Genomic DNA, 23964 nt, shown 5'->3' on the forward strand with positions numbered 1-23964 from the left:
TCAGACTTCGGCCTCAGAGAAAGCCAAGGTTTCCCAAGTGGGACCTTTCGCTTATACTTGATTTTTCTTCGGACATTGTCTTGAGACAGTGCCAGGAGGCTTCTATTAAGGACTTCTCCGCTAAGTCAGCATTTCTAGTGGCCATTACATCGATGAAGAGAGTTTCCGAGATAGCATTACTTGGTTACAAGGAGCCCTTTCTGACCTTCTTTCCTGGTCGGGTAGTCTTAATTCCAATGCTGGGTTCAAATACAAAGGTGACGTCAGTATTTCATGAAAATCAGGAAATCGTCCTTCCCACCTAAGGCAACAGAGAATGACAGTACGCATCCTTTGAATGTGGGAGAAACATTACGTGCCTATCTGCGGGCTACAGCTGCTTTCAGATTCACTGAACGCATATTCGTGCTCTTCTCTGGGGAGAACAGAGGAGAATCAGTCTTCCTCGGGAAACACCGCTACCTGGATTGTGCAAGCCATCCTTGGTCATCTATTCACACGTGTATGGCTCACGATTGTGTGGAGTCCGCATCTTTAGCTTCTGTTAATTTTGACCTGAAATTCTATGCTGTCTGTCAGGAATTTCCTGCCAAATACTTAGCGTAATTTTCCTTTCCTGATGGACTCCATAGCAGCAGGAGTTCCCTCCCAGTATCATGAGTAGGTTATTTACGGAACCCGGTCTCTAGCTCAGTTTGAGAATTTTTGGGAATTGGATCCTATGGGGTAGAAGCGATGGCGGAGCTACCCAAACGTATGCTGCTATGGAGTCCATCAGGAAAAGAAAGCTATGGTAAGTATTTGATAGGAAATTTTCAGTTTTTTTTCAGGACGTCTTGAATGTTATTCAGAAGGCAGAAAGAAAGTTAAAGCACTCCAGCAGTATAATGTGTACAAGAACTGCCTGTATTTCAAATACGTTCGCAAGCATTCAACGCTGCTCCAATATTCTTTGTACATTTTTGCAGGCAGTATCGAAAATTGGTCTGTCCTATCTCCCACTTTGTATATTGGCCAGTAAAACTGTTGACAGGCCAATAGAAAAGTTCTGGAAATGGTCAGCCTTGCCTTCAACACTACCAGCAAAGTTCTGAAGCTAGCATGTGAAGGTATATACTTCCTAACTGTATAAAGAAAAACTGACATTTCTGTGAAAAAAAAAAACAGTGTGGACATTTTTTTATTCTTCTTCTTCTACGCGTTTCCTTACCTTTTGTTTACAATCTAAAATCTTTACCATTAGTAAGTCCTCTAGGCAGCTTCTCATTTCCCATACACCCTATTTTTTGTTATACACGTAATGCTACATATTTGTAAGTACTTGTCAATAAAATATTAATGCACTTATTGTCTAATCTTAGTTTTAACATAGCAATGATAGGATGTTGTACAGTAGATCAATAGCAATACCAAGGCCATGAGCAAATGAATGTCTGGAATTTACCTGCATGCAGTTCGTAAACATGACGCACACAGACATAAGTTTTGAGAAGATTTTGAGTAATTCCGGGTTGGTAAGCATGCAGTCCTTCAGACAGTTATCAAGGAAGCTTGTGTGGTGGCTTAGGACATCATCTATATTAGAGGCCTGTTGGTTAGAAAACAAAATAAGCAAAAACTTTTAAAGTTATTCTAAAGTTTTTTTTTTTTTTTTTTTACCTGAATGCATTCTTCTGCATGCAGCCCCCAGCACCCCTTATACTTATCTGAGACCGATCTTGATCCAGCAATGTACAGGAGAGAAGCAGCTCTCTTGGCTCTTTCCCTGCTCATTTGCTCAGAGATAGCAGCCATTGGCTCCTGCTATCAATCACAGCCAGTGAGGAGGGAGCAGGTGGTTTGGCTGGCTTGGGAGTGAGCACACAGGAGTGCCCCCTTAATAAGCGGAGTGGCCCCAGAAGAGGAGAATTGGGGCTGCTCTGTATAAAACCATTGCACAGAGCAGGCAAGTATAACAGGTCTGTTTTATTATTAAAAAAATTGGAGCATTTGCAATTACTTTAACAGTCTATACACCTTTGAGAAATGATTGTGCCATACATTGTGCATTCCAAATGATTGCTGACTGAAAGACAGAAGAACATGCTGTATCCTATTTAGATCTTTGTCCATCCATCTTTCCTGCAGCTGTTTCAGATCCACTTAACCACTTAAGCCCTGGAAGATTTTACCCCCTTCATGACCAGGCCCTATTTTGCGATTCGGCACTGCGTGACTTTAACGGACAATTGTGCGGTTATGCGACGCTGTACCTAAATGAATTTGACGTCCTTTTTTTCCCACAAACAGAGCTTTCTTTTGGTGGTATTTGATCACCTGTGCGATTTTTTGATCATGCGCTATAAACAAAAAAAGAACGTCAATTTTGAAAAAATAACTATTTTTCACATTTTTTTTATATAAAATCCCCCCCCCCCAAAAAAAAATGTAAAAATCTAAAAAATTTATAACATTTTTGGCCAATTTGTTTTCTGCTACATATGTTTGGTAAAAAAAAAAAAAAAAAAAAAAATCGCAATTAGCGTATTTTGATTGGTTTGCGCAAAAGTTATCGCGTTTACTAACTACGGGAAAGATTTCTGTCATTTTTGGTGTTTTTTTTTTTAACTAGTAATGGCGGCGATCTGCAATTTTTTTTGCAGGACTGCAACATTGCGGCGGACAGATCGGACCCTTGACTGACATTTTTGACACTTTTGGGGGTACCAGTGACATTACTGCAGTAATCAGTGCTATACATATGCACTGTTACTGTAAAAATGACACTGGCAGGGAAGGGGTTAACTTTATTGGAGAGGGAGGGGTTAAGTATGTCCCTAGGGGCGTGACTCTAACTGTGCAGGGATGTGGCTGTGTGTGTAACAGCAGAGATCAACGGTCCTACATAGCAGGACCGTATGATCTCTGCTGTTACACAGGGGAGAATGACAGGCGGCTTTGTTTACATTAGCCGCCTGCCTTTCTCCCTCCGTAACTGACGATCGCGAGTGACCGGCGGACCCGATGTCCGTGAACGAGCAGGGGCGGGAGAGGCTAGTGACGTACCGGTACGTCACTTTGCCTGCACGGGGCTGACCGCTGCAGTATGTATACTTGCAGCGGTCGGCAAGTGGTTAAAAGCAGACAATATTCTAACGCTGAATATCAAAACATTGTAAAAAGCCTTTAGGAGAAAAGCACAAAGAATTGATTTCACTTCGCTGGGAGTGAAGTCACTGACCCTGAAATTGTATCTCTAGGCAAACCATTTTTGTGGTTTTAAATTGGCTGGGGGAGGGTTAGACTCTCTGTCAAGTTTTTATTGCTGTCGCTATACCCACAAGGGAGATTCACCACTCTGTCCTGATGACCATTGTCACCAAAACAGAAAATGAGAAAAATCCAACGTTTTAGAGTTGTCCCCAAAACAAAAGAGGGAAATTACTTTGAAAGACTTCCTCTAACATCCTATGACATCTCTAAAGCAGGAAGCAAAAGGTAAAATTTCCCAATGGCAGAACCCCACACAAGCACGGGAAGAACATTTCGTTAAAAGACCCATGAAATGATGCTTCCTGTTCACCGCAAGGCTAAAAAAATGGAAGATGATATACTAAACATACCCTGCCTTCTAATTCTTGTAATAATTTGATGTTAACGGAGCAAAATAAAGGATCCCTCATATAATGCTACATTCTATATCTAATTGAGCACTGCTTTTTTTTTACCAATAAATTATTACTCCACCTAGTGGTCATTTTAGAGTTCCAGCCAGAATTGAAACTGGCTATAGGACAGCACTTTGCACCCTTGCTTCGTTACACAAACTTCAAGCTTTCTTGAAGCACTTGCTTTATACAACAAGTACGTTTTCAGCAATTTGCAAGCAGTGCTATTTCAGCCATTAGCCAATTGGATTTTTTCAGTTATTATAGATCTCAGATGCAAATAAGAAGAATTAAAAAAAAAAATATTTCCAGTTTTATAGGTGCTCATTTATCACCAGCAACAAAATTATTTGGGACAAAGCATGATTATTTATACATTAGTTTAAAGAAAGTTAAAAAATGTTGCATTACAAAAAAAAACAAAAAAAAAAAAAAAAACAAAGAAAAATGAATCAACAAATAAATTGTATTTTAGAAGAGAAGTATAAAAAGTCGAAAGCGCATGCAGTTTTAAACTTGCACTGCACAATGCTGCAATGTGCTTTAACCACTTAAGCCCCGGAAGATTTTACCCCCATTCCGACCAGGGGGTATTTTGCGATTCGGCACTGCGTGACTTTAACGGACAATTGCGCGGTCGTGCGACGCTGTACCTAAACAAATTTGGCGTCCTTTTTTTCCCACAAACAGAGCTTTCTTTTGGTGGTATTTGATCACCTGTGCGATTTTTTGATCACGCGCTATAAACAAAAAAAGAGCGTCAATTTTGCAAAAATAGCAATATTTTTCACATTTTTTATATGAAATTTCCCCCCAAAAAAATGTAAAAATCAAAATTTTTTAACATTTTCGGCCAATTTGTTTTATGCTACCTATGTTTGGTTAAAAAAAAAAAAAAAAAAAAAATCGCAAAAAGCGTATTTTGATTGGTTTGCGCAAAAGTTATTGCGTTTACTAACAAAGGGAAAGATTTTTGTCATTTTTGTTGTTTTTTTTTTTAACGCGTAATGGCGGCGATCTGCGATTTTTTTTGCGGTACTGCGACATTGGGGCGGACAGATCGGACCCTTGACTGACATTTGTGACACTTTTGGGGTTACCAGTGACATTTCTACAGTAATCAGTGCTATACATATGCACTGTTACTGTAAAAATACACTGGTAGTGAAGGGGTTAACTTTATTTGAGAGGAAGGGGCTGTGTGTATCCCTAGGGGCGTGCTTTCTACTGTGATTGGCCGTGGCTTGAGCTGTAAGGACACTGATCAACGGATCTACATACTAGATCCGTGTGATCAGTGTCTTTACAGCGAGGAGAATGACAGGTGGCTTGTTTACACTAGCTGCCTGACATTCTCCCTCTCCCCCCGCCGATCGCCGAGTGACCGGCGGACATCGGGTCCGCCGGTCACACGCGCGGGGGGGGGGGGTCCGTGACCACGCGGGAGCGCGCCTCCGGCGGCGCGCGCGCGCTCTCTCCCTAGACCCTCACAAGCTAGTGACGTAGCCCTACGTCACTTTGCCTGTGAGGGGCTTACTGCCGACGTAGATCGGCGTTAGCCAGTCGGCAAGTGGTTAACATGTGTTGCAGTGCTAAACCTTATTTATTTATTTTTTGTTTCAATCGTTTTTTTTTTTTTCATTTTTAAAAACATGAACAAGAGAAAGGTAAGCCCTTACATAGGTTGTAGAGCGGACACAAGAAAATTCCACTTACAAACACGTAAATAATGGAATGTAACTACAAAGAAACAATATACTATTTTTTTAAATTGTATTTTATTAAATGCATTGCAGCAATGCTACATGCCTTTTCATTCCAGCTCATAGGGCATAAGGCAAAATATTTTCTTGTGTTAAAACTTAATTGGGAAACCCCTGTATACAAAAACAGCTAGCGGTTCCTAAGAGCTAGTTCCACCTGCTATCGATCAATTTGTACATACAGTACAACCTAACAAACATAAATGCCTATTTCTGTCCGTCAGTTTTTAAATTGCAGCTTATAGACTCAAATTCCAGGCAACGCTCAGACACTTGTGGGTAGTTTCTAAGCATGTTGCTGGCCCCTACACCTAACACATCACCATTAGCTCATCACTATAATGAGCTTCATGACCGGCCAGTAGTAATGTGCAGAAGGCAGGTAGAAGTTGCAGCACTATGAGAAAATGCTGAAGCTTTGCCTGTCAGCCTGGCGTTTACCTGTAAGATGAGAGTATTAGAGACGGCTGCAGGCATGTGAAGACACCTCTAGCAAATATGACACAGACTGGGATCTTGGTTATCATAAACTGACACTGTGGAAGAAAATAAATAGCAGGGCGCTGACGTCACTATCAAATAAAAAACACTAACAAGCAGCACATTTACATTGAAGTTAGCATAAAAAAGAATGGAAAGGGAACACCAGAGACCAAGCAGCTGTAATCAGTGTGAGGCTGTAATCATCACTGGGTAAACAGAGACTGAGGATGACAGGGAGTCAGCCAGTTCAAAGTATGGATATTAGCAGCGGCATTCTAGGCTGCACATGAGGATGACAACTGTTAAAATGCCTGGTGGATGTCGGGAGAGGGGGTGTGCTTTTTACTCAGTGATGTCTACAGGCTCACACCGGTTTCAGCTGCTTGGTCCCAGGTGTTCCCTATTCATTTTCTTCCACATTGAGGTGATCCTACCCAGATCTTCTGCGAGAGCTACAGAGGTTCCAGTCTTGGTCCCTTCTCCTGTTCATCCATCCATCCAGTTGCCTCATCCATTCCTCTACCCTGTTGATGGTCTACAGATGAAAGTTCTAATGGACAAAGGGATTTTGCACTTCTCCTAGGAGCGCTGTATGTACTGTGTACTTATACATTCTTTGGTTTTATCATCAACTGACAGCAGGTCCTGACATCTGCAAGGGTGTGTGTGCACAACTGGGAATGACTTTAGGACATGAGGTTTGTCCTAAGTCCTTACCGAGTTAAACATGTAATTAATACTCCCAAATTAGTGGGTGCTTAAGGGGTTCAGAGAATGTTTAGCGAACACCTTGCTCTTTTTTTGTTACTTACTGACTTGAGGTTTTTCTCGAGAATATGCCAAGTTGGCTCCATCACTTCAAACATCATATAATATTGGATATTCTGTACAAAATTTAACATCCTCTGGCGGAGTGTGAATGCCCCTGCAAACCTGGTAATAAAAAGGAAGATTAAAATAAAAAAAAAATCAAACTTAGTAAATACTAAAGAGGACTTGCCATTAAGTGATCTTTTCTCTGTCTGCATTTGTTAATAAAAAGAAAAGTGAAGCAGAGACCGTGACCTGCATTTAATGGACATTTTATATAATCAGATCAGGGTTCACAAGAGGAAAGACTGATTACAGCAATACATGTTCATTTGTATGCTGTAAATGATCTTGCCAATAACCTCAGTCAACCAGTTAAATGCAGATTTATACATAATAGACACGAATCTGATTCATTGGATGATGGGGTTAGCAATATTGTTCCTTCTCTTTATGAATATGCCAGTTGCTTTGTATATCAGTATGATACAGGAGTGATTAAGACAACTGTATAAAAAAATAGCACACAATTAATAAATATTTCTGCTAAATAGGTTATTTTATTTTTGGATGCTTAAACCTGCACATGTGATGATTTTGGGTTACAATGTCTTTTTTCCAAACTATTACACAACAGCACACATCAACCGTCTGAAAGCAGAACTAACTATGAAAGAAAATTTGCTAACAGGTAGCTTTTTGGAAGACTTTGACTCAATTCACATGATCAATACCTTTGTCATTAGTCAAGATAACAAAGTAATACATCTTTTTTTCAGGTCAAATGCTGTGATGTCGTCTTGTAAAAATTATTTTAATTTTTATTCAAAACAGACAAAAAAAAAACAGGTACACGTGGATAAAACTGAAAGATGACGTTGTTGAAGAATACTCACCCATGCTAAAGATTTAAACTACAACTGTTTAAATCTTTAGCATAACATGTAACACACAGTGCACAGAATAAGTAATATTCACTGCTTTGAGATCTCCAACCTTTAAAGCGGAGCTCCACCCATTTTTTGAAGGTTCAATCACTCTCATGCCCACCCTGAATGCTGTAATAAACGGCAATTATTTTTTAATTTGTACATACCTTTTATACCTTTACTTCTGCAGCACTTCCTGGTGCCGCTGCCTAGGCGATTACATCACAAGACGATTCGAAAGGGCTCCTGGGATAGCGGCGTCATGTATCCCAGGAGACCTTGCGAAACGCCTAGTGACGAAATCTTGCATTGTTTCAGGACCGGAAATGAAGCGAACGGGAGGATCCGGATGACGCGATTGACAGGTTGCTATAGCAATGGGGCAGGAACTTCCGCCGATGCCATGGTTATGGTAACCTGTCAGGAAGACAGAGAGCAGCTCAGTGTGCAGGCGTAAGATTGGGAGGTCCATGCTGCACCATGGTGCCAGCTGCACCGAATCCCGAAAATCAAGAGAAGAAGGCTTCAGATGCCCACAGATGACATGGAACCTGCCTGCTTCCGAGATCTGGTTAGTCTTCAAATACTTTAACACAAGGTACAAGGACTACAGATAGGACATGTTCTTAATGTTGCTAGATATGTATAAAAAAAGTACATAGTTTGTGAGGTCGAAAAAAGACATCCGTCCATCCAGTTCAACCTATGATGCGTGCGTATGTTTGCTGTTAACCGTACATTGTATACCCCTGTATGTATGTTGTGGTCTTTAAGGTGCCCATCTAATAGTTTTTTGAAACTATCAATGCTCCCTGCTGATACGACTGTTTGTGGAAGAGAATTCCACATCCTTACTGCTCTGACAGTAAAGAACCCCTTATGTATTTTAAGGTTAAACCGCCTTTCCTCTAGTTTTAGTGAGTGGCCACGTGTCTTATTGTATTTCCTCTCTCTGAATAGTTTGTTCCTTATGCTAGGGTCGCCAGTACAGTATTTGTACATTGATATCATATCCTCCCTCAATCGTCTCTTCTCCAGAGAGAATAGGTTCAGTGCTTGTAGTCAGTTTTCCTTACAAAGTTACATATAGTTACAGAGGAGTGTTTAAAAAAAAAAGTATTTGGGGGACTGGAACTCCGCTTTAACTTACTATGTATGTATTTGAGAGTGGTGGCATACAGGTTTTACCTTAAACCAGTTCAATGAATATTCAGCTGTCTGGGAAATCATTTACTTTACAAAAATCCCAATCTCTATGCCTTTAGTAAGTAAAGTTTTATTTGTACATTTCCAACAGTATTGCCAACTTAACAATTTAATCTACAGGTATATACTTACCATTTTGCAGAATGCAGGGAAAACTGCTTAGCTGCCTTGTTGCTGATCCAAACATTGCACAGCAGTCTCTCCACGTGTTTGCAGTAGAATAAATGGCGGAAAAGCATCTGATAACGTGTCAGAGCCTTTCTGAAGATGAAAAAAAGAAAGATACAAAACAGAAAAAATGAAACTTTACAAACATTTACTGTGTTCATCATAGAAAAATGCAGAGATATATAAAATAATGAAGTATTTCACTGCATTTTCTGGTTGGTGTAGACAAGTTATATTTTACCTATTTATTATTAATGAAAGAGGCCACTTGACAATGTAATCAAAGGAAAAGGCTTCCAGCCCACTAAGTGCTAGCTCAGTGGGATCAACATTAATCAAGGCTTTCTCTTGCCGGGTTTCAATTGCAAGGACACGAAGAAGCTGGGTGATGAGATCATGGGGCATCAGCTCAATCTAAAAGCAGAAAGAAGCACATGTCATTCTTCATTTCTATTACAATCAAGTAGAAAGGATAAGTTAGGTTTCCAATACACAACAGCTTTGGAACAAGTATGGTAAAGGTCAGACCCGTGATTTGTCACTGGACACTCCCTGGATAGACACACTTGGTTACGTACCCTTCGTTAGGTGCCGACCTCTTCTCAAACAGAGGTAAACACTTAAATTCACCATAGATGGATTGAAATTCGGCCGGTACAGCAGGGACCGGATGAATTTGGATCCATCTCTGGCAGGCTGGTTGTACAGAAGACGATCTCTCAACTGACTTTTGTACAACCAGTCTGTTGGAAAGTTTTCACTTGATCAGTGCTGACTGGTATATTCTAATGGCATGGAACTCTCCCTGCTGTCAGAATACAATAGCTATAGGGAGCTATTTGAGTTGAATCAATTCATTTTTTCATTCAATCAGTAGATGAATCATGCATGGCCTGCCTTAGCCTTGCAAAACTCTCCAAACTATGGGAGTCATACATTATCACATTGCTACACAATAGCATCAGATAATTTGGATCAAGGAACAATCTAATTCTGTGCATGTGTACCTACAGTCAACTTTAAAGTGTACTTTACATTATTTGCTCATTCAAACACTAATCACCACTCAACCACTTATGTTCGCTTTCCTTTCACTGCTCTATTGCTCCTTTCACTCACGGGAGCAAAGACAAGAGCCAGCATGAGTGTGAGAAAAGTTCAGTATGGGTTCCTTAAAGCCTAATTCCAGCGAACGTGTTTTTTTGCATAGTGCGTATAGGGGAGAGGTATTGGATTCTCTGTCAGGTTCCCTTCACTACTTGGGCTGGTGACAGGGTCACAAAAAAAACAAAAAACACTTTTTTTAGTAGTGCGAAGCACAGTTATAGCACAGTTCATAACCTGCATGTATTTTTTCCTATGCCTTCCTGTCTAAGCAGTCCCCAACCCTTATTTCTTGTCTAGGTGTAAAAAGTAAGGGTAGACATCTCTAATGAGGTCATAAAAAAACAAAAACTAATAGAACTTCCAATACTTTGCTATAAAATGAAAGTTTGGGCTGGAGTTGGGCTTTAAAGCCATGTAAAGCCATGTCGTGTGATAATGTGATATAGCCCAAACTTCTGCCAGAATCTGATATGAGGCACTGAATTTATTCTCTCTTGGTACCTTTAGGTCATCTTTGAACGGGTCAGTGTTGGCAGTACTCATTCGTAAAGCCAACTCCAATAGAGCCTCCAGCCTAGTTGGTATTATATCTTCCACAGTTTTCTTTAACTCCTCCTCAGTCAGGTCCATGAAGTGCACAAAGAAGTCTCCTTGGTCCATGAGGAAGTAATGTTTAATGGACCTGAAAGGAAAAGAATGTAATGAATTAGTAATGATGTGTGTGTTTGTGTGTATATATATATATATATATATATATATACATATACATATACATATACACACACACATATATACACAGCTTTTTTTTTTTTTCAGAAAATAGGTACAGGAACCCAACTACGACCCCCTTAACCCCGCCCCCACACACACACATCAAATAGTGGGCATGGTACAATTTCACTGACGGAGGGTGGGTCTTAAAGGGGCAATAAATACCAGGAGTGCATTATGTACTGAGCCCAAAGTTCAGTGGGATGGGGGGGAGGTTTGCAATACGTACATAGTGCAGAGTTCAGGGGTGCACTACATACAGATTAAAAAGTTCAGGGGTGGGCTACACATAGAGTGCAGAGTTCTTCCACAGCTGCTTACCTCTGCATCCCCCATCCATACCTCCCTTTCACCCTTCTTCAGCTCTGGCCTCTGAATGCAACCACCCCCCCCCATGCAGCCCCCATCTTCTTCCAGCCTATTTAAATGCTCCACCATCTTCCAATTGTCTTACTGTTGTTGCTTTATTAAGCTGAAGCACCCAGTCGGCTCTAGTACCTCCCCGTACACTGTAGGTGTCTTCGCCTCTCTTACTTGCAGGGAGATCATCCAGTGGGGGTGTTGGCATCCGCACTGCACCCCAGGCACCTGCATCTCCCTTGTCCCCATTTTGCACTCAGTGGGAGCCGCTCTGGAGATCAGATCTGAGGAAGTCTTTAGGAGACAAGATGTCCCCTTGTAAACACAGAAGCAGGACTTCTGTGTTTACAAGTGTTAGTGGTGAGCAGGGAGCAGAGGGCTGAGCCAGAGGTGGTGGAACTGAGTTCCACCAAGTTCCTGCAGAAAAAAGCCCTGTTTATATTATTTATATATATATATATATATATATATATGTATATATATGGGTTGGTCAGCATCTCTGACTGCCTGAGATCAACTGAGCTGTCAACTATAATGCAATATGACTTTATATAGAAATTAGTCCACAAAACTTCCTGTAACAATCCCCTCTTTGAATAGGTTAAACTTTATTTTTACCATGTGAATAGCATCAACATATTGACATTAGTTTTATTCAGATTTCTTCATCCACCTTGTTTGTGTGAACTGAATGTAGGAATCTATTATTTTGTTTTTCCTTTCTTAAACGCCTAACCATGTATTGCCAGCATAAAATATAGAAATTCCTGACAGAGGTAAAACAGCGGACACAATGTACAAGGGCCCAGCATCTAAAGTGCTAACAAAATACAAGATAAAAATAGAAATCTAAAAACGTTATTGATTATGAATATTCTCCACATATTGTCGTACCGGAGATGTGCCACCAGCTCCTTCTCTTCCATTAAGAAGTCCAGCAGTACTTTGCTAGCATAGCTATACGCCTTCTCAATCTGCTCCACATAGGCCCGTTCTTTCAGGGTGTACACAATCTCCTTGGCATCTGGGCATGTCACATCATGGCCACACTCTCTCACCACATTCAAGTATTTTCCTGAATAATAAAATCCACAGAGAACTGATTACAACCTGAAGGTTGATTCAGAAAGCAATTTTTTAAGTGCTGGTTATAAAACAAAATCCAATAATTCACTGGCAGTGACAGGCAACACTTTCACAATAAAGCGTCAACAACATGCTTAACATTTAGCCACATTCTTGTATTGATTCTTCTTACCTGTACTAAGAATTTTGTCTGCCACCTTCTGCAGGAAGGACGGGATCTGTTGTTGTACAATAGTATAACGCTGATCCCAATACTTGTCATTATAATCCTCCTGGATTTTCTCTTTTTGCAGCTCATGCTCCTCTACCATAAACTCACTGTGTAAAACACAAAGATTATCAAAACATCGAGAATATAACAGATACACAAAACCAGAAACGTCTCTAAACATTTATGAATATTAAAGCCGTAAAAAAGTCCAAAATAACATCACAAAAACCGGGCCCCCAGGCAAGTTTAAGTAATAATGTGCTAGTATGCACCATGACATACTTAATGAAGCTTACCAGAGGTGTGCTTTCCTGCTTCCATCTTCCCCCCCCCCCAGTCTTCCTTCCGGGTTCATAAGCTCTGTCCATTTTATTGACAGCCTTGGTGATGTCATTCGTTTGGACGTGGCATATTGCTCTCAGTGGATGACATACTCCAGCATGCTGTCCATTCAGAGAGCAGTGAGCCGGTGACGTCACCAGCCTCTACAAATATGAATATCACCTAAATGGTAAACTTTTAGGAGATATTCACTGTACCTACAGGTAAGCTTTACTATAGGCTTACCTGTAGGTACAAGTCATAAAATGAACTTCACTATTGCTTAAAAATAGAAAGAAAAAGTAGAAAGCCACTTTAGCCCTGGTAGATTATCTAGAAGCACAGTCCCATCTCTTTAGCTGGGTAGAGGGAGATAGGGGACTTATACATGTTCATGTGTATCTCCTGCTTCCCCAAGCTAAAACACACTTCCTATACAACATAAGTGCTTGGAAAAGCAACATTTGGATCACAATAGACACTGGGGAATTTTTACAAAGCAGTGAATCTAACATTGACCTTCACTTTCACAGCAGCTAAATCCTCCTGGTGCATGTGAATGTTTGTTGAAAACATTCAGTGCTTTATAAATATGCCCCACTGTGCTCATTGTTGATTGCTTAGTAACGATACTAACTGTAACGGAATCGCAACCCACACTGTACTTGTGGACTTTGGTCAGTATACGGCTTCCTCCCAGTCCTGAACATAGATATCAGATTTTCCAGCCGCCCCCATACAAAGCTAGCTGACAACTTAGCTTGTACTGGAATCTTCTCCTTTATTGAACAGTTTCACACTCAATTTATACACACATGAGCACATCCCCCTCCTGATCAAATTACCCCATCAGGTCAGGGGCTGCCTGATTAAATTATCATACAGATGAAATTGTATACAGAAATAGAATTAACCTGAACTAATTATCTAGCCATCTGAACAGACACAATATGCGAGTTCATTAACATTTAACAATGGGACAGACAGGCTTAACAGAATTCACAACACATCTCAATACACAACTTAAATAGGGAGAGCCTGTCTCTGCCATTAAAGTACAATAGCATGTAAATAGTAAGTACAGTGTAAATACAGACCGCATTTGAAGCAATCCAAGCCATATTCTCAGCGTCCGTTAGGTATCTGTCACATAGTGTCTGTCTTTCACTCCAGTGAGTACCGTCACACTAACATTGTCCATATGAATAGTTTATACCTACTTTTGCTAAGCCCTGCATGTTCCTACCCAAGTTTGCCATTGAACAATTCATATAAGTGACACTAATTCAGACACTATGCTTATCATGGAGTAATAACTTTTATCACTCTACTTATCAAAGTTTGGTACATCTTCCTTCTTTGGCAGCTTTATCACCATAGCACAATAAAATATTAGGTGGCTAATAAACTTCATGCAATTGCTTTGGGAATCACATATGCTGAAGTGGAAATATGACCATGATCAAAGTCTACACTATTATTTACAGTCTCATACAAAATCGAAAGAATGAAAACATTTCTCTTACCTGTAAGGGTCATTGATGATTCCTCTATAAATCCACCTCTCTAAGATTTCAAAGTATGGAGTGCTGGCTGCCTTAGTCAAATACAAACATAGCTCCTGGGCCTGTGTATCACCTGTATAGCCAAAGGTTCTATCATGCAGCAAACTGAGCGTGGCACCACCTAGACATTCTCCTTTATCCAATGAAGTGGCTGACAGAAAAACAAAACACATTCAAACAATGAAGGTTCAGTGAAAAAGTAACAGGGAACTTTATTAAGCAAGTAAACAACTGAATCCGGTGCACTTTTAACCACTTAAGCCCCGGAAGATTTTACCCCCTTCCTGACCAGGCCCTATTTTGTGATTCGGCACTGCGTGACTTTAACAGACAATTGCGCGGTCGTGCGACGCGGTACCCAAATTAAATTTGACGTCCTTTTTTTCCCACAGAGCTTTCTTTTGGTGGAATTTGATCACCTGTGCGATTTTTTGATCATGCGCTATAAACAAAAAAAGAGTGACAATTTTGCAAAAATAACAATATTTTTCACATTTTTTTATATGAAATTTCCCCAAAAAAAAAGTGTAAAAAAAAATCTAAATTTTTTAACATTTTAGGCCAATTTGTTTTCTGCTACATATGTTTGGGAAAAAAAAAATCGCAATAAGCGTATTTTGATTGGTTTGCGCAAAAGTTATTGCGTTTACTAACTAAGGGAAAGATTTTTGTAATTTTTTTTTTTTTTACGAGTAATGGTGGCGATCTGCGATTTTTTTTTGCGGGACTGCGACATTGCGGCGGACAGATCGGACCCTTGACTGACATTTTTGACACATTTGGGAGTACCAGTGACATTACTACAGTAATCAGTGCTATACATATGCACTGTTACTGTAAAAATGACATTGGCAGAGAAGGGGTTAACTTTATTGGAGAAGGAGGGGTCAAGTGTGTCCCTAGGGGCGTGTTTCTAACTGTGAAGGGATGTGGCTGTTTGTGTAACAACAGAGAAATACGATCCTGCATAGCAGGACCGTATGATCTCTGTTCTTACACAGGGGAGAATAACAGGCGGCTTTGTTTACATTAGCCGCCTGCCTTTCTCCCTCTCCACCGGGAGATCGCGAGTGACCGGCGGACATCCGGTCTGCTGGTCACTTGCGCTGACTGCTTGCTTGCCCCTTACAGGCTCACAGGCTAGTGACGTACCCCTACGTCACTTTGCCTGTGAGGGACTGACCCCCGCCGTAAATAGTCGTGCGGCGGTCGGCAAGTGGTTAATTCAGCAAAGAATGTTTGTAAGCTCTTCTGCGCAGGGCCCTCTTAATCCTCTTGTATTTTATTGTATTGTAACTGTATTGTCTCCCTTTTATATTGTAAAGCGCTGCGTAAACTGATGGCGCTATATAAATCCTGAATAATAATAATAATAATGTGCAGTTGGTTGTGTGGGTGACCCCAGCATCTGTAATCCTTCGATCTAAAGCAATCAAAGTTATTTTTATTTCCTAAAGAGGAGCTACAGTCCGCTACCATAATTTTCAATAAAAACAACCTTGGTATTGTTAAAGCAGAGTTCCAGCCTCAAAAAAATGTTTTCGATAAAAATACCCCCGGGACAGTCAGGGCTAGTGTATTTCAGCAATGATAGCCTCTGAACTGTCCCCGGGTTCACTTACCTTTTATTAGAAATACTTACCTTGAAAATGTCTTGTCCAGTGCTGCCATCTCAGGTGTGGGCAGCTGAAGCCAGAGTGTCCTCTTCAGTGTCCTCTTCGGTGACGTCGCAGTCCCAGAATGCCCTGCACCGGCCCAGCTCGTCACTTCCGGTGCAGGCGCGTCATCCCTGCACAGCTTCTGGGCATGCCCAGAAGCCGTTTAGCAGGGAATGATGCGCCTGCACCGGAAGGGACGAGCAGGGCTGGTGCAGGCGCATTGACTCCTGAGAGCGATGACGTTCGACTCCCAGGAGTCAATGAAAGCAGCAAGAGACGGCGTGGGCCGCGGCCGCAGAGGGAGGAAGTGGAAGGAAGGTGAGTATATGGTCTTCAAAAACAAGGTAAGTAAAGCAAAAAAAAAAAAAAATTGTGATTATCCAATTCTTTTTCAGGTTACTTAGAGCAAGCGGATGTCAAATTTTTGTTTTGAGGCCGGAACTCTGCTTTAAGCAGCGCTTTAACCACTTAACATTCTTTTACATTTAAACAGATTTCTTACCAAATATGCAGCAGAATTCTACCTCAGCAAAGTCTGGTGGCGGCCATTTCCACCATGAACGCCTTAAGCTGCCCTTGTTCCTTTCCTACATTTTGTGCAGCTTGCTACCCAGCATGCACATACAGGTCTTGCGCCTGCGCAGTAAGCGCACTGCGTGGCGCACCCTGTTTTTTTTAAAAAGTTGCTATAGCAATGGCAGCTTTGGCGGATGTTCCGCCTTGTTATGGCAACTAATAAGCAACGGGGAACTCCTCCTATAATCACGTCATTTCACAAGCTGTGAATGCCCGAAGACTCCTGAAATTTATGACAATATACCAGGAGTCTAAGGGACCATGAATGTGACATTAATCGCCACGGCGTCCGCAAGCAGAAGTGGTGGTGAATTAAAAAAATAAAAAAAGACATTGCAATATCCAAACATTACATAAGGTTGCATGACAACTCAAATGAGACAAAGTGTAAAAAGAGGATGAAGATCCACCTTTAAACATGCATAAAATTGAAGACTGGTCAGAGGCATGTTTTCTATTGAAGCAAGGCTCATCTGGAGAAGCAGGGGGTGGCAGTTGAGAATCAACCTGCAATCTCATAATAAAATTTGTCTCATAGTCAATTATATTTTCTTGCTGTGCATCAAAACTTAAAAACGCTCCCCCAACCGGACTTTGGTTGCACTTTTGTAAAACATTAAAATTATACTCAGATGTTCTAAGTAACTTCATCAGTCAATATCATTTTCACTTTGGCACTATTAATTTTCAACTAGTTCAGCCACATTAGTTTATGACAAAATCTAGGCAGACCATATAAATTCAAATCTATTGCAACATCCTGCATCTGTCCATTTTCAATGTGATCATTGAGGCTGCCAATTTTAAACAGGTTTTAGACATTTTTCTTCCTAAACATTCATTTGAGGAAAGGACAGAAATAAGAAATTTAAATATGCTGGAAAAAATCTGCATCTGATGCAGAGGATTATTCTGCACCGGTCTTTGGGTATTTTTATTTTCTTAGGCTAATAAAATTTAATACCGGGAAATTAACCAAACTTCAAAAGTGAACCATCATAAATGGCATGCACCACATTTAAGGTTTACTTTTTAGAAAAAAATAATAAGTGCACATTTTCTTGCAGGAAAAAAAAAAAAGTGCATTTACGTTACATAGTTACATAGTGAAGTTTAAAAAATAGACCAGTCCATCCAGTTCAACCTATGATGAGTGTGTGTGTGTGTGTGTGTGTGTGTGTTTATTTCAATAGTACATTGTATACCCCTGTATGTTTTGGTCGTTAAGGTGCCCATTTAATATTTTTTTTTTAACTATCGAAGCTCCCTGCTGATACCACTGCTTGTGGAAGAGAATTCCACATCCTTACGGCTCTGAAGGTAAAGTACCCTTTACGCAGTTTAGGGTTAAAGCTCTTCTCTTCTAATTTTATTGAATGGCCTTGTGTCTTTTTAAATTCCCTTTTTGCTGTATTTATTTTATTAGGAGCCTGTAAAGCATTGCACGCAGATCTACCAGTATATCTGCTTGCCTGTACATTCCATATGGGTAAGCAGATACAATCTGACAGGACGCATGAATGGCCAACCATGGGATTTCACAGTGCCATAGTAGATCTTTGAAAACTACAAGACCACAGCAGCAAAAAAAATTGTGACAGCTAGTGGGGAGGGAGAAGAACCCTGCTAGCTGTCATAGCGGGGATCAGGGAGGTGTGGGGGCCAGTCCTTGAATATGGGTGTGACATGCAACATGTTACGAAAAGGTGAGCTTATCCTTTAAATAAGCAGATAGGCCTGTCTCCGGTCTATCTCCGCCACCTGCACCAGTTTCTATTTCAGAATGAAATTCCTTTTCGCTGTATTTATTTTTTTGGAGCCTGTATAGCATTGCACGCAGATCTACCAGTATGCCTGCTTGCCCGTACATCCCATATGGGTAAGAAGATACAATCGGACAGGAAGCATGAATGGCCAACCATGGGGTTGGCCATTCATCCGAATGAAATAGAAAATAGTGCAGGTCTGCACCTAATTAACAGAGGGAATATGGCAGTTTTCCATATAGAAAACTGCCACAGATCCCACCAGGTGTTACCTTGTCATATGGGATGTGAGCTGTCAGCAGACAGGTCATATCCCTCTTTTTGTCTGTGCAGTGATTATATTATATGAGCAGAGCCTGAAGATTTAATAATCCACTCCTCTTCCCTCATGCTCTAGAGCTGGGGAATGGGGATGGGCAGATAGATCGGAGTATGCAGCTCCAGCTCTCTGTCCTCTGTTCTGTGTGCTCCATTGTTCACAGCAGAACAGAGAACTTGCACCTCTTTGTTAATTATAAGCAGCATCTATTCCCATTTTTATGTATTCTTGCCGATTCCCTCTAAAATGTACACAATGACCATAAGCAAAAAAAAAGATAAAACAAGGAAGAGCTTGATTACGTCCAAATGACATTTACCAATGTGAACCTAATACATAATTTATGTAATGAGAGTGACAGAGATGCTAATGATAGTAAAAACTTACCAAGAGATGCCAATACCTCCATGGTCCTGAGAGTAGGCTGGATATAAAACCACAGTTTCTGCAAGGAGAGCAGGCCCTGGCGTTGCAAGTGCTCCAGCTGAGTAATAAGTATCATGTATTCTTTCACTAGCGTCCGCATTGCAGCACTTAGAGCATGGTTAACCTGACCATATTCAAAAGAAGATTTTTCTTCAATAAATCTGTGGGAGGTAGCAGAGGTGTGGACTGTAATAGGGATGCAATAGGAACCAGCACATGCAAAAAGTAGAACTTAGACATCAATAAGCTCAGCATAAGGCCTCATTCACATGAATGCTGGGGCCTGCACAGCATAGGTTGGCCATCTGTTTATGCCATTTTCACTGCTAGATGCTGTGTGCAGGCAGCCCATGTAAGTCTATAGGGATGCAGAGGCTGAACAGACACAGTCGCTCGTATTAATGTGACAGGCATGTGGGTGCCAGTGGGTGGCTCTAAACGCATTGTGTGTACAGCAGCTGAATCCCCATAGACTTACATGGGCTGCCTGCACACAGCACCTGACAACTCCAGCCACATAAACAAAAGGCCAATTCATGGTGTATGGGCCTCAGTGCCTTTCTAAATATTAAAGGAAATTTCATCTGGAAAAAGGACCAAAGTCACCACATCCCAACTGAAGAAATCGGAAAACTCAACCACCCATATATTTAGGGAAGGAAGAGAAAATCGGGTTGGGGAGTTTTCAGGTGCCAATAAACAGATGAATGATTTAAAATATACAAAATTTATTGTTAAATTGATTTAAAATGAAAAAACAGAAAAATTGAAAGACATACAATATTAAAATCAGTTTATAAGCTGCATGTATACTCAATTCATATGCAAAATGTGTATTGATATCAGAGTAGCAATCAATCAAGCAGTCAATTTTGCATATGAATTGAGTATACATGCAGCTTATAAACTGATTTTAATATTGTATGTCTTTCAATTTTCAGTTTTTTTATTTTAAATCAATTTAACAATAAATGTTGTATATTTTAAATCATTAATCTGTTTATTGGCACCTGAAAAATCCCCAACCCGATTTTCTCTTCCTCCACCAAATATATGGGTTGGGTTTTCCTATGCCTTTCTAAACATGTTTCTCTATTCCATTCAATCATGTAACTATGCGACAAAGAAAGCCTATGGAAACGTAAGGCACCAGTTGTCCTTTGTTTTGGCACATGAAATATTTGGCTACGATGATTCATTCACCACAGAATAGTATATTAGCCGATTTTACAGTCATTATTATTATTATTAAAGCGGAAGTTCCACTTCTCCTCTTCCTCCACCCTCCTATACCATTATTAGGTTTTATTTATTTTCTGGGAATGGGTACCATTTCTGACAGGTACCCACTCCTACACTTGCCCCTCCTCCTTCCCTGTCCACAACCTCCTGGGACACATCAAAGGTCCCAGAAGGCTGCGGGCCCAGTCTGAAAGCGCAGCACGTCTCGCACATACGTAGTGGGGAGCCAGAAAGTCACAGCTGGCTTACCACAGTCAAAATAGCGCCAGAGACCCAAAGATCGAAGAACCAGCTGGGGTAATGACAGTGCTGGTGGGTGTCTGTTTATAATAAGTCAGCAGCTACAGTATTTGTAGCTGCTGATGTAAATTTTTTTTTTTACAGATGTAAAAAAAAAAAAAAAAATATGTTTTTAAAGCGGAGCTTCAGAAAAACAGTTAAATACACAGATAAAATACATATGAAAGCTTTTCTAGCAAAGGAGGGCACTGATCTTTTTGTTTCACTTTCACTTACAGACCACATCTTCACTGCTACGCTGGACAGTGCAAGGAAAAGCAAGCTAACTCATTAACTTATCTCTTTATCACTTTGCTCTCACCTTCTATCAGCATGTGCCTGATATTGCAGCAAACCTGTGCTGCATTCTGAGTTACACTTACTGGTAACATTTTTCCAGGAGTCTTTCAGGACAGCCACCTCTAAAGCCCCATACACACGCAACGATTATTGGCCGACCGGTCGTCCGTCTTTTGTCCAGAGGGGTGTTTTGTTGTTTGGAATGTGCCTAGACTGCACACAAATTTTCTCGCCCCAACAAAAAGTGATGTCATGTGTTGGTTTGCTTTCTTTGTGTTCTTTCTTCTCTGAGCATGCCCAGTCTTGCTCATAAGATTTTTCCCTGTCGAAATCTGTACTGACTGCACGAAAATCGGCCGTGTTTTGACGGTGGACAAAAATTTTATAGCCTGCACACCAGATTTTTTTCAGCCGAAGTCGGTTGTCGGAAGCATCATACTAACAAGCCGAAAATCGGCGGATCGGTCGTCGGACGAAAATTCCCTGTCGATTTTCGACGCGTGTGTACGAGGCTTAAAAGACCTTGGCTTCTCCCTTCACAGGAAACACCTCCTTAGCTTCAAGATTTAAGTCCCTCCTGCCCCACTGGACCCCCAGTCTTTCAAAAGTACCTCCGGCCAGCTGGGAAGACACAAAAATACATCACACAAAACTTTAATCCTCCTGACTGTTCCCCAACCAGGGACTTCTCCTTGCAAACACATTTTTCGGGTCGGTACCAGTGCTGTCCTGAAAGACTCCTGGAAAAGACGTTACCAGTAAGTGTAACTCTGATTTTCCCTAATCGTCTTTGAGGACAGCCACCTCTGAGAGGATAAACGAGCACTTAACCTTAGGGTGGGACCACCGCTTGCAGTACCTTTCTCCCGAAGGCCTGATCCTTAGCGGATAACAACAGGTCCATCCTGTAGTGTCTGACAAAGGTGCTAAGACTGGACCAACAGTCTGCCCGACAGATCTGCTCTGGCAAAACCCCAGCCCACTCCATCTGAAAAGTCGCCATAGCCCAGGTGGTGTGGGCACTGATCTCCTCCAGGCCCTCCCTCCCACTTACCGTGTAGGCTTAACTAAAAGCAGATTAAAGCCATCTTGCTATTGAACGTTTAGAGGTTTTAAACCCCTTTTCTAGCACCTGAAAGGAAAACAAAATAGGGAATCAGACTTCCTAAATTCCTTTGTGCTATCTAAATACTGTAGGACACACCTTTTAACATCCAACTTCTGAAAATTATGTACCTGTTCACCCACAGGATTGGAACAGAAAGTTGGCCAAATAATTTCTTGGCCTCTGTGAAACTTCGAGGCCACCGTCGGCAAAAAGGCTGGATCTGTCTAAAAAACTACCCGGTTAAGAATATTTGTAGAAAGGGAGTCCTCAATGTCCTCCTGCTGAGGAAATCGGCCACCGCAAGGGATGGAAGTGGAGACCCATCCACTGTACCACAGGAATCACAGGAGACAACAAGCCCAGTGCTAACATGGACATGCCTTATCGAGGTCGGATGACTGCCCTGTAGTCACATTGCTCTGTCAACCTTTTGGATCTTTTCTTGAGGCAAATAGAAGCAGGTCGTCCAGATAGGCGATTATTGAAATGCCCCTGAGTCAAAACGCCATGGCCTTGGTAAAAAAACGGTGTGGGGGGGGGGGGGGGGCGGAGAGAGAGGATAGGTCAAAAGGGAGGGCCTGAAACTATGGCATGAAGCAGTTTGGGGGAGAAGGGCCCTTAATGAGAAGAATGATTCCATACAGAACCTTGTGTAAGTTACCGAAGAATTTAGAGGCTTCAAGTTAAAGAATGAGCCTGAACTTCCCTGAAGGTTTCCGCACCACAAAATTGTGGGAGTAGAAACCTCTGCCTATATCCTCTGCAGGCGCCAGCACCCTCTGTTCCTCCAGATCTCTCAGGAGGGATAGTAAGGCTGCCGCTTTTGCCGTGCACCTTGGCAAATTAGTAATGAGCAGCTGGGTGGGCCAGCCATTAACCCCTCCTTACGATCCCCAACAATAAATCCATTTGAGCAGACCGCTACCCACTGTGGTCAAGCTGTCATTGTATCTTTCAGGGCTGTTCAGGAGGGCAAAAAAATTGCCCCCCCTCTTTAGCCCTGCCTTCTTGACCCAAGACCTCTTTTGCCCATTGGCCTTCAGGGCCCTGAATTTTCTTGTGGGCGAGACATTCTTTGCTTGCTCCCTCCCATTCTACAACTGACGGAAAAGGAATTTTTCTCCATCAGCTATCTGCCCTACAACGGTTTCCAGACCAGCACCGAAGGCTCCCCAGTGAGTGGAATCCTGCAAAAGCTTAGCTTTGAAAGCACTGTCTGCCTGCCAAGCTTTAAACCACAAAGCCCTTTTTTTCCCGAGCTGACTGAGGATCTGGCAGACCTAAGCACTGATTCCGCCGATGAGTCCGCAATATATGCCACCCCCCACAAGAGCATGGGAAAGGACGACAAGATTGTCTCCATCACGGTCCCTGCCTCTATGCGCACCCCAGAGTAGAGTCCCAGGTTTTCGAAAAGAGTGAATCCATCCTCTTGTCCATGAATCTGAGAGCGCCCCCATATCCTCTCTGTATGCCTGGCAACATAGGAGAAGGCTGCGTCTGGTCTGGGAACCTTATTCCAGACTGATGCACCATCCTCCGCGAAAGGAAACCTATGCTTCAGGGCCCTTGAAAAGAAGGGTTTCCTCTCCGAGTCTTGGCATTCTTTCTTGACGGCTTCCAACAGAAATTCATTGACTCGGGAACACCCTTTTCTTCTGTTCCCCCAGGCCCAGATACATCTGGTCATAAAGTGATAGCAGCTTCTATTCCTCCTGCATTCCTAGGGTGGTATGGATGGCTCCCCAGAGATCCTCCACCTCCTCCAGGGAAAGCTTGTAGCGAGAGGGTCTAGAGGACTTACCACCCAACCCCTCTCCCTCTGACTCCACCTGGGAGCCTGAGGAAGCGATAACTGGCTCC

General features: G+C 41.7%; 1 protein-coding gene across 1 annotated transcript in view; it reads right to left on the reverse strand.

Annotated features, from left to right (window-relative positions):
- Positions 1–23964, reverse strand: part of TUBGCP2 (tubulin gamma complex component 2) — a 48879-nt gene that overhangs the window by 13448 nt on the left and 11467 nt on the right. The window contains exons 7-15 of the mRNA XM_082268351.1: positions 19134–19333; positions 14389–14578; positions 12503–12648; positions 12139–12319; positions 10615–10795; positions 9248–9420; positions 8971–9099; positions 6706–6826; positions 1445–1588 (exon numbers count right to left, since the gene is read on the reverse strand). Of these exons, the coding sequence (XP_082124477.1) occupies positions 1445–1588; positions 6706–6826; positions 8971–9099; positions 9248–9420; positions 10615–10795; positions 12139–12319; positions 12503–12648; positions 14389–14578; positions 19134–19333 (1465 nt within the window). The remainder of the gene's footprint in view (positions 1–1444; positions 1589–6705; positions 6827–8970; positions 9100–9247; positions 9421–10614; positions 10796–12138; positions 12320–12502; positions 12649–14388; positions 14579–19133; positions 19334–23964) is intronic.

This window comes from Pelophylax lessonae (genome assembly GCF_965119305.1).
Source record: "Pelophylax lessonae genome assembly, chromosome: 9".
Classification (NCBI taxonomy): Eukaryota; Metazoa; Chordata; class Amphibia; order Anura; family Ranidae; genus Pelophylax; species Pelophylax lessonae.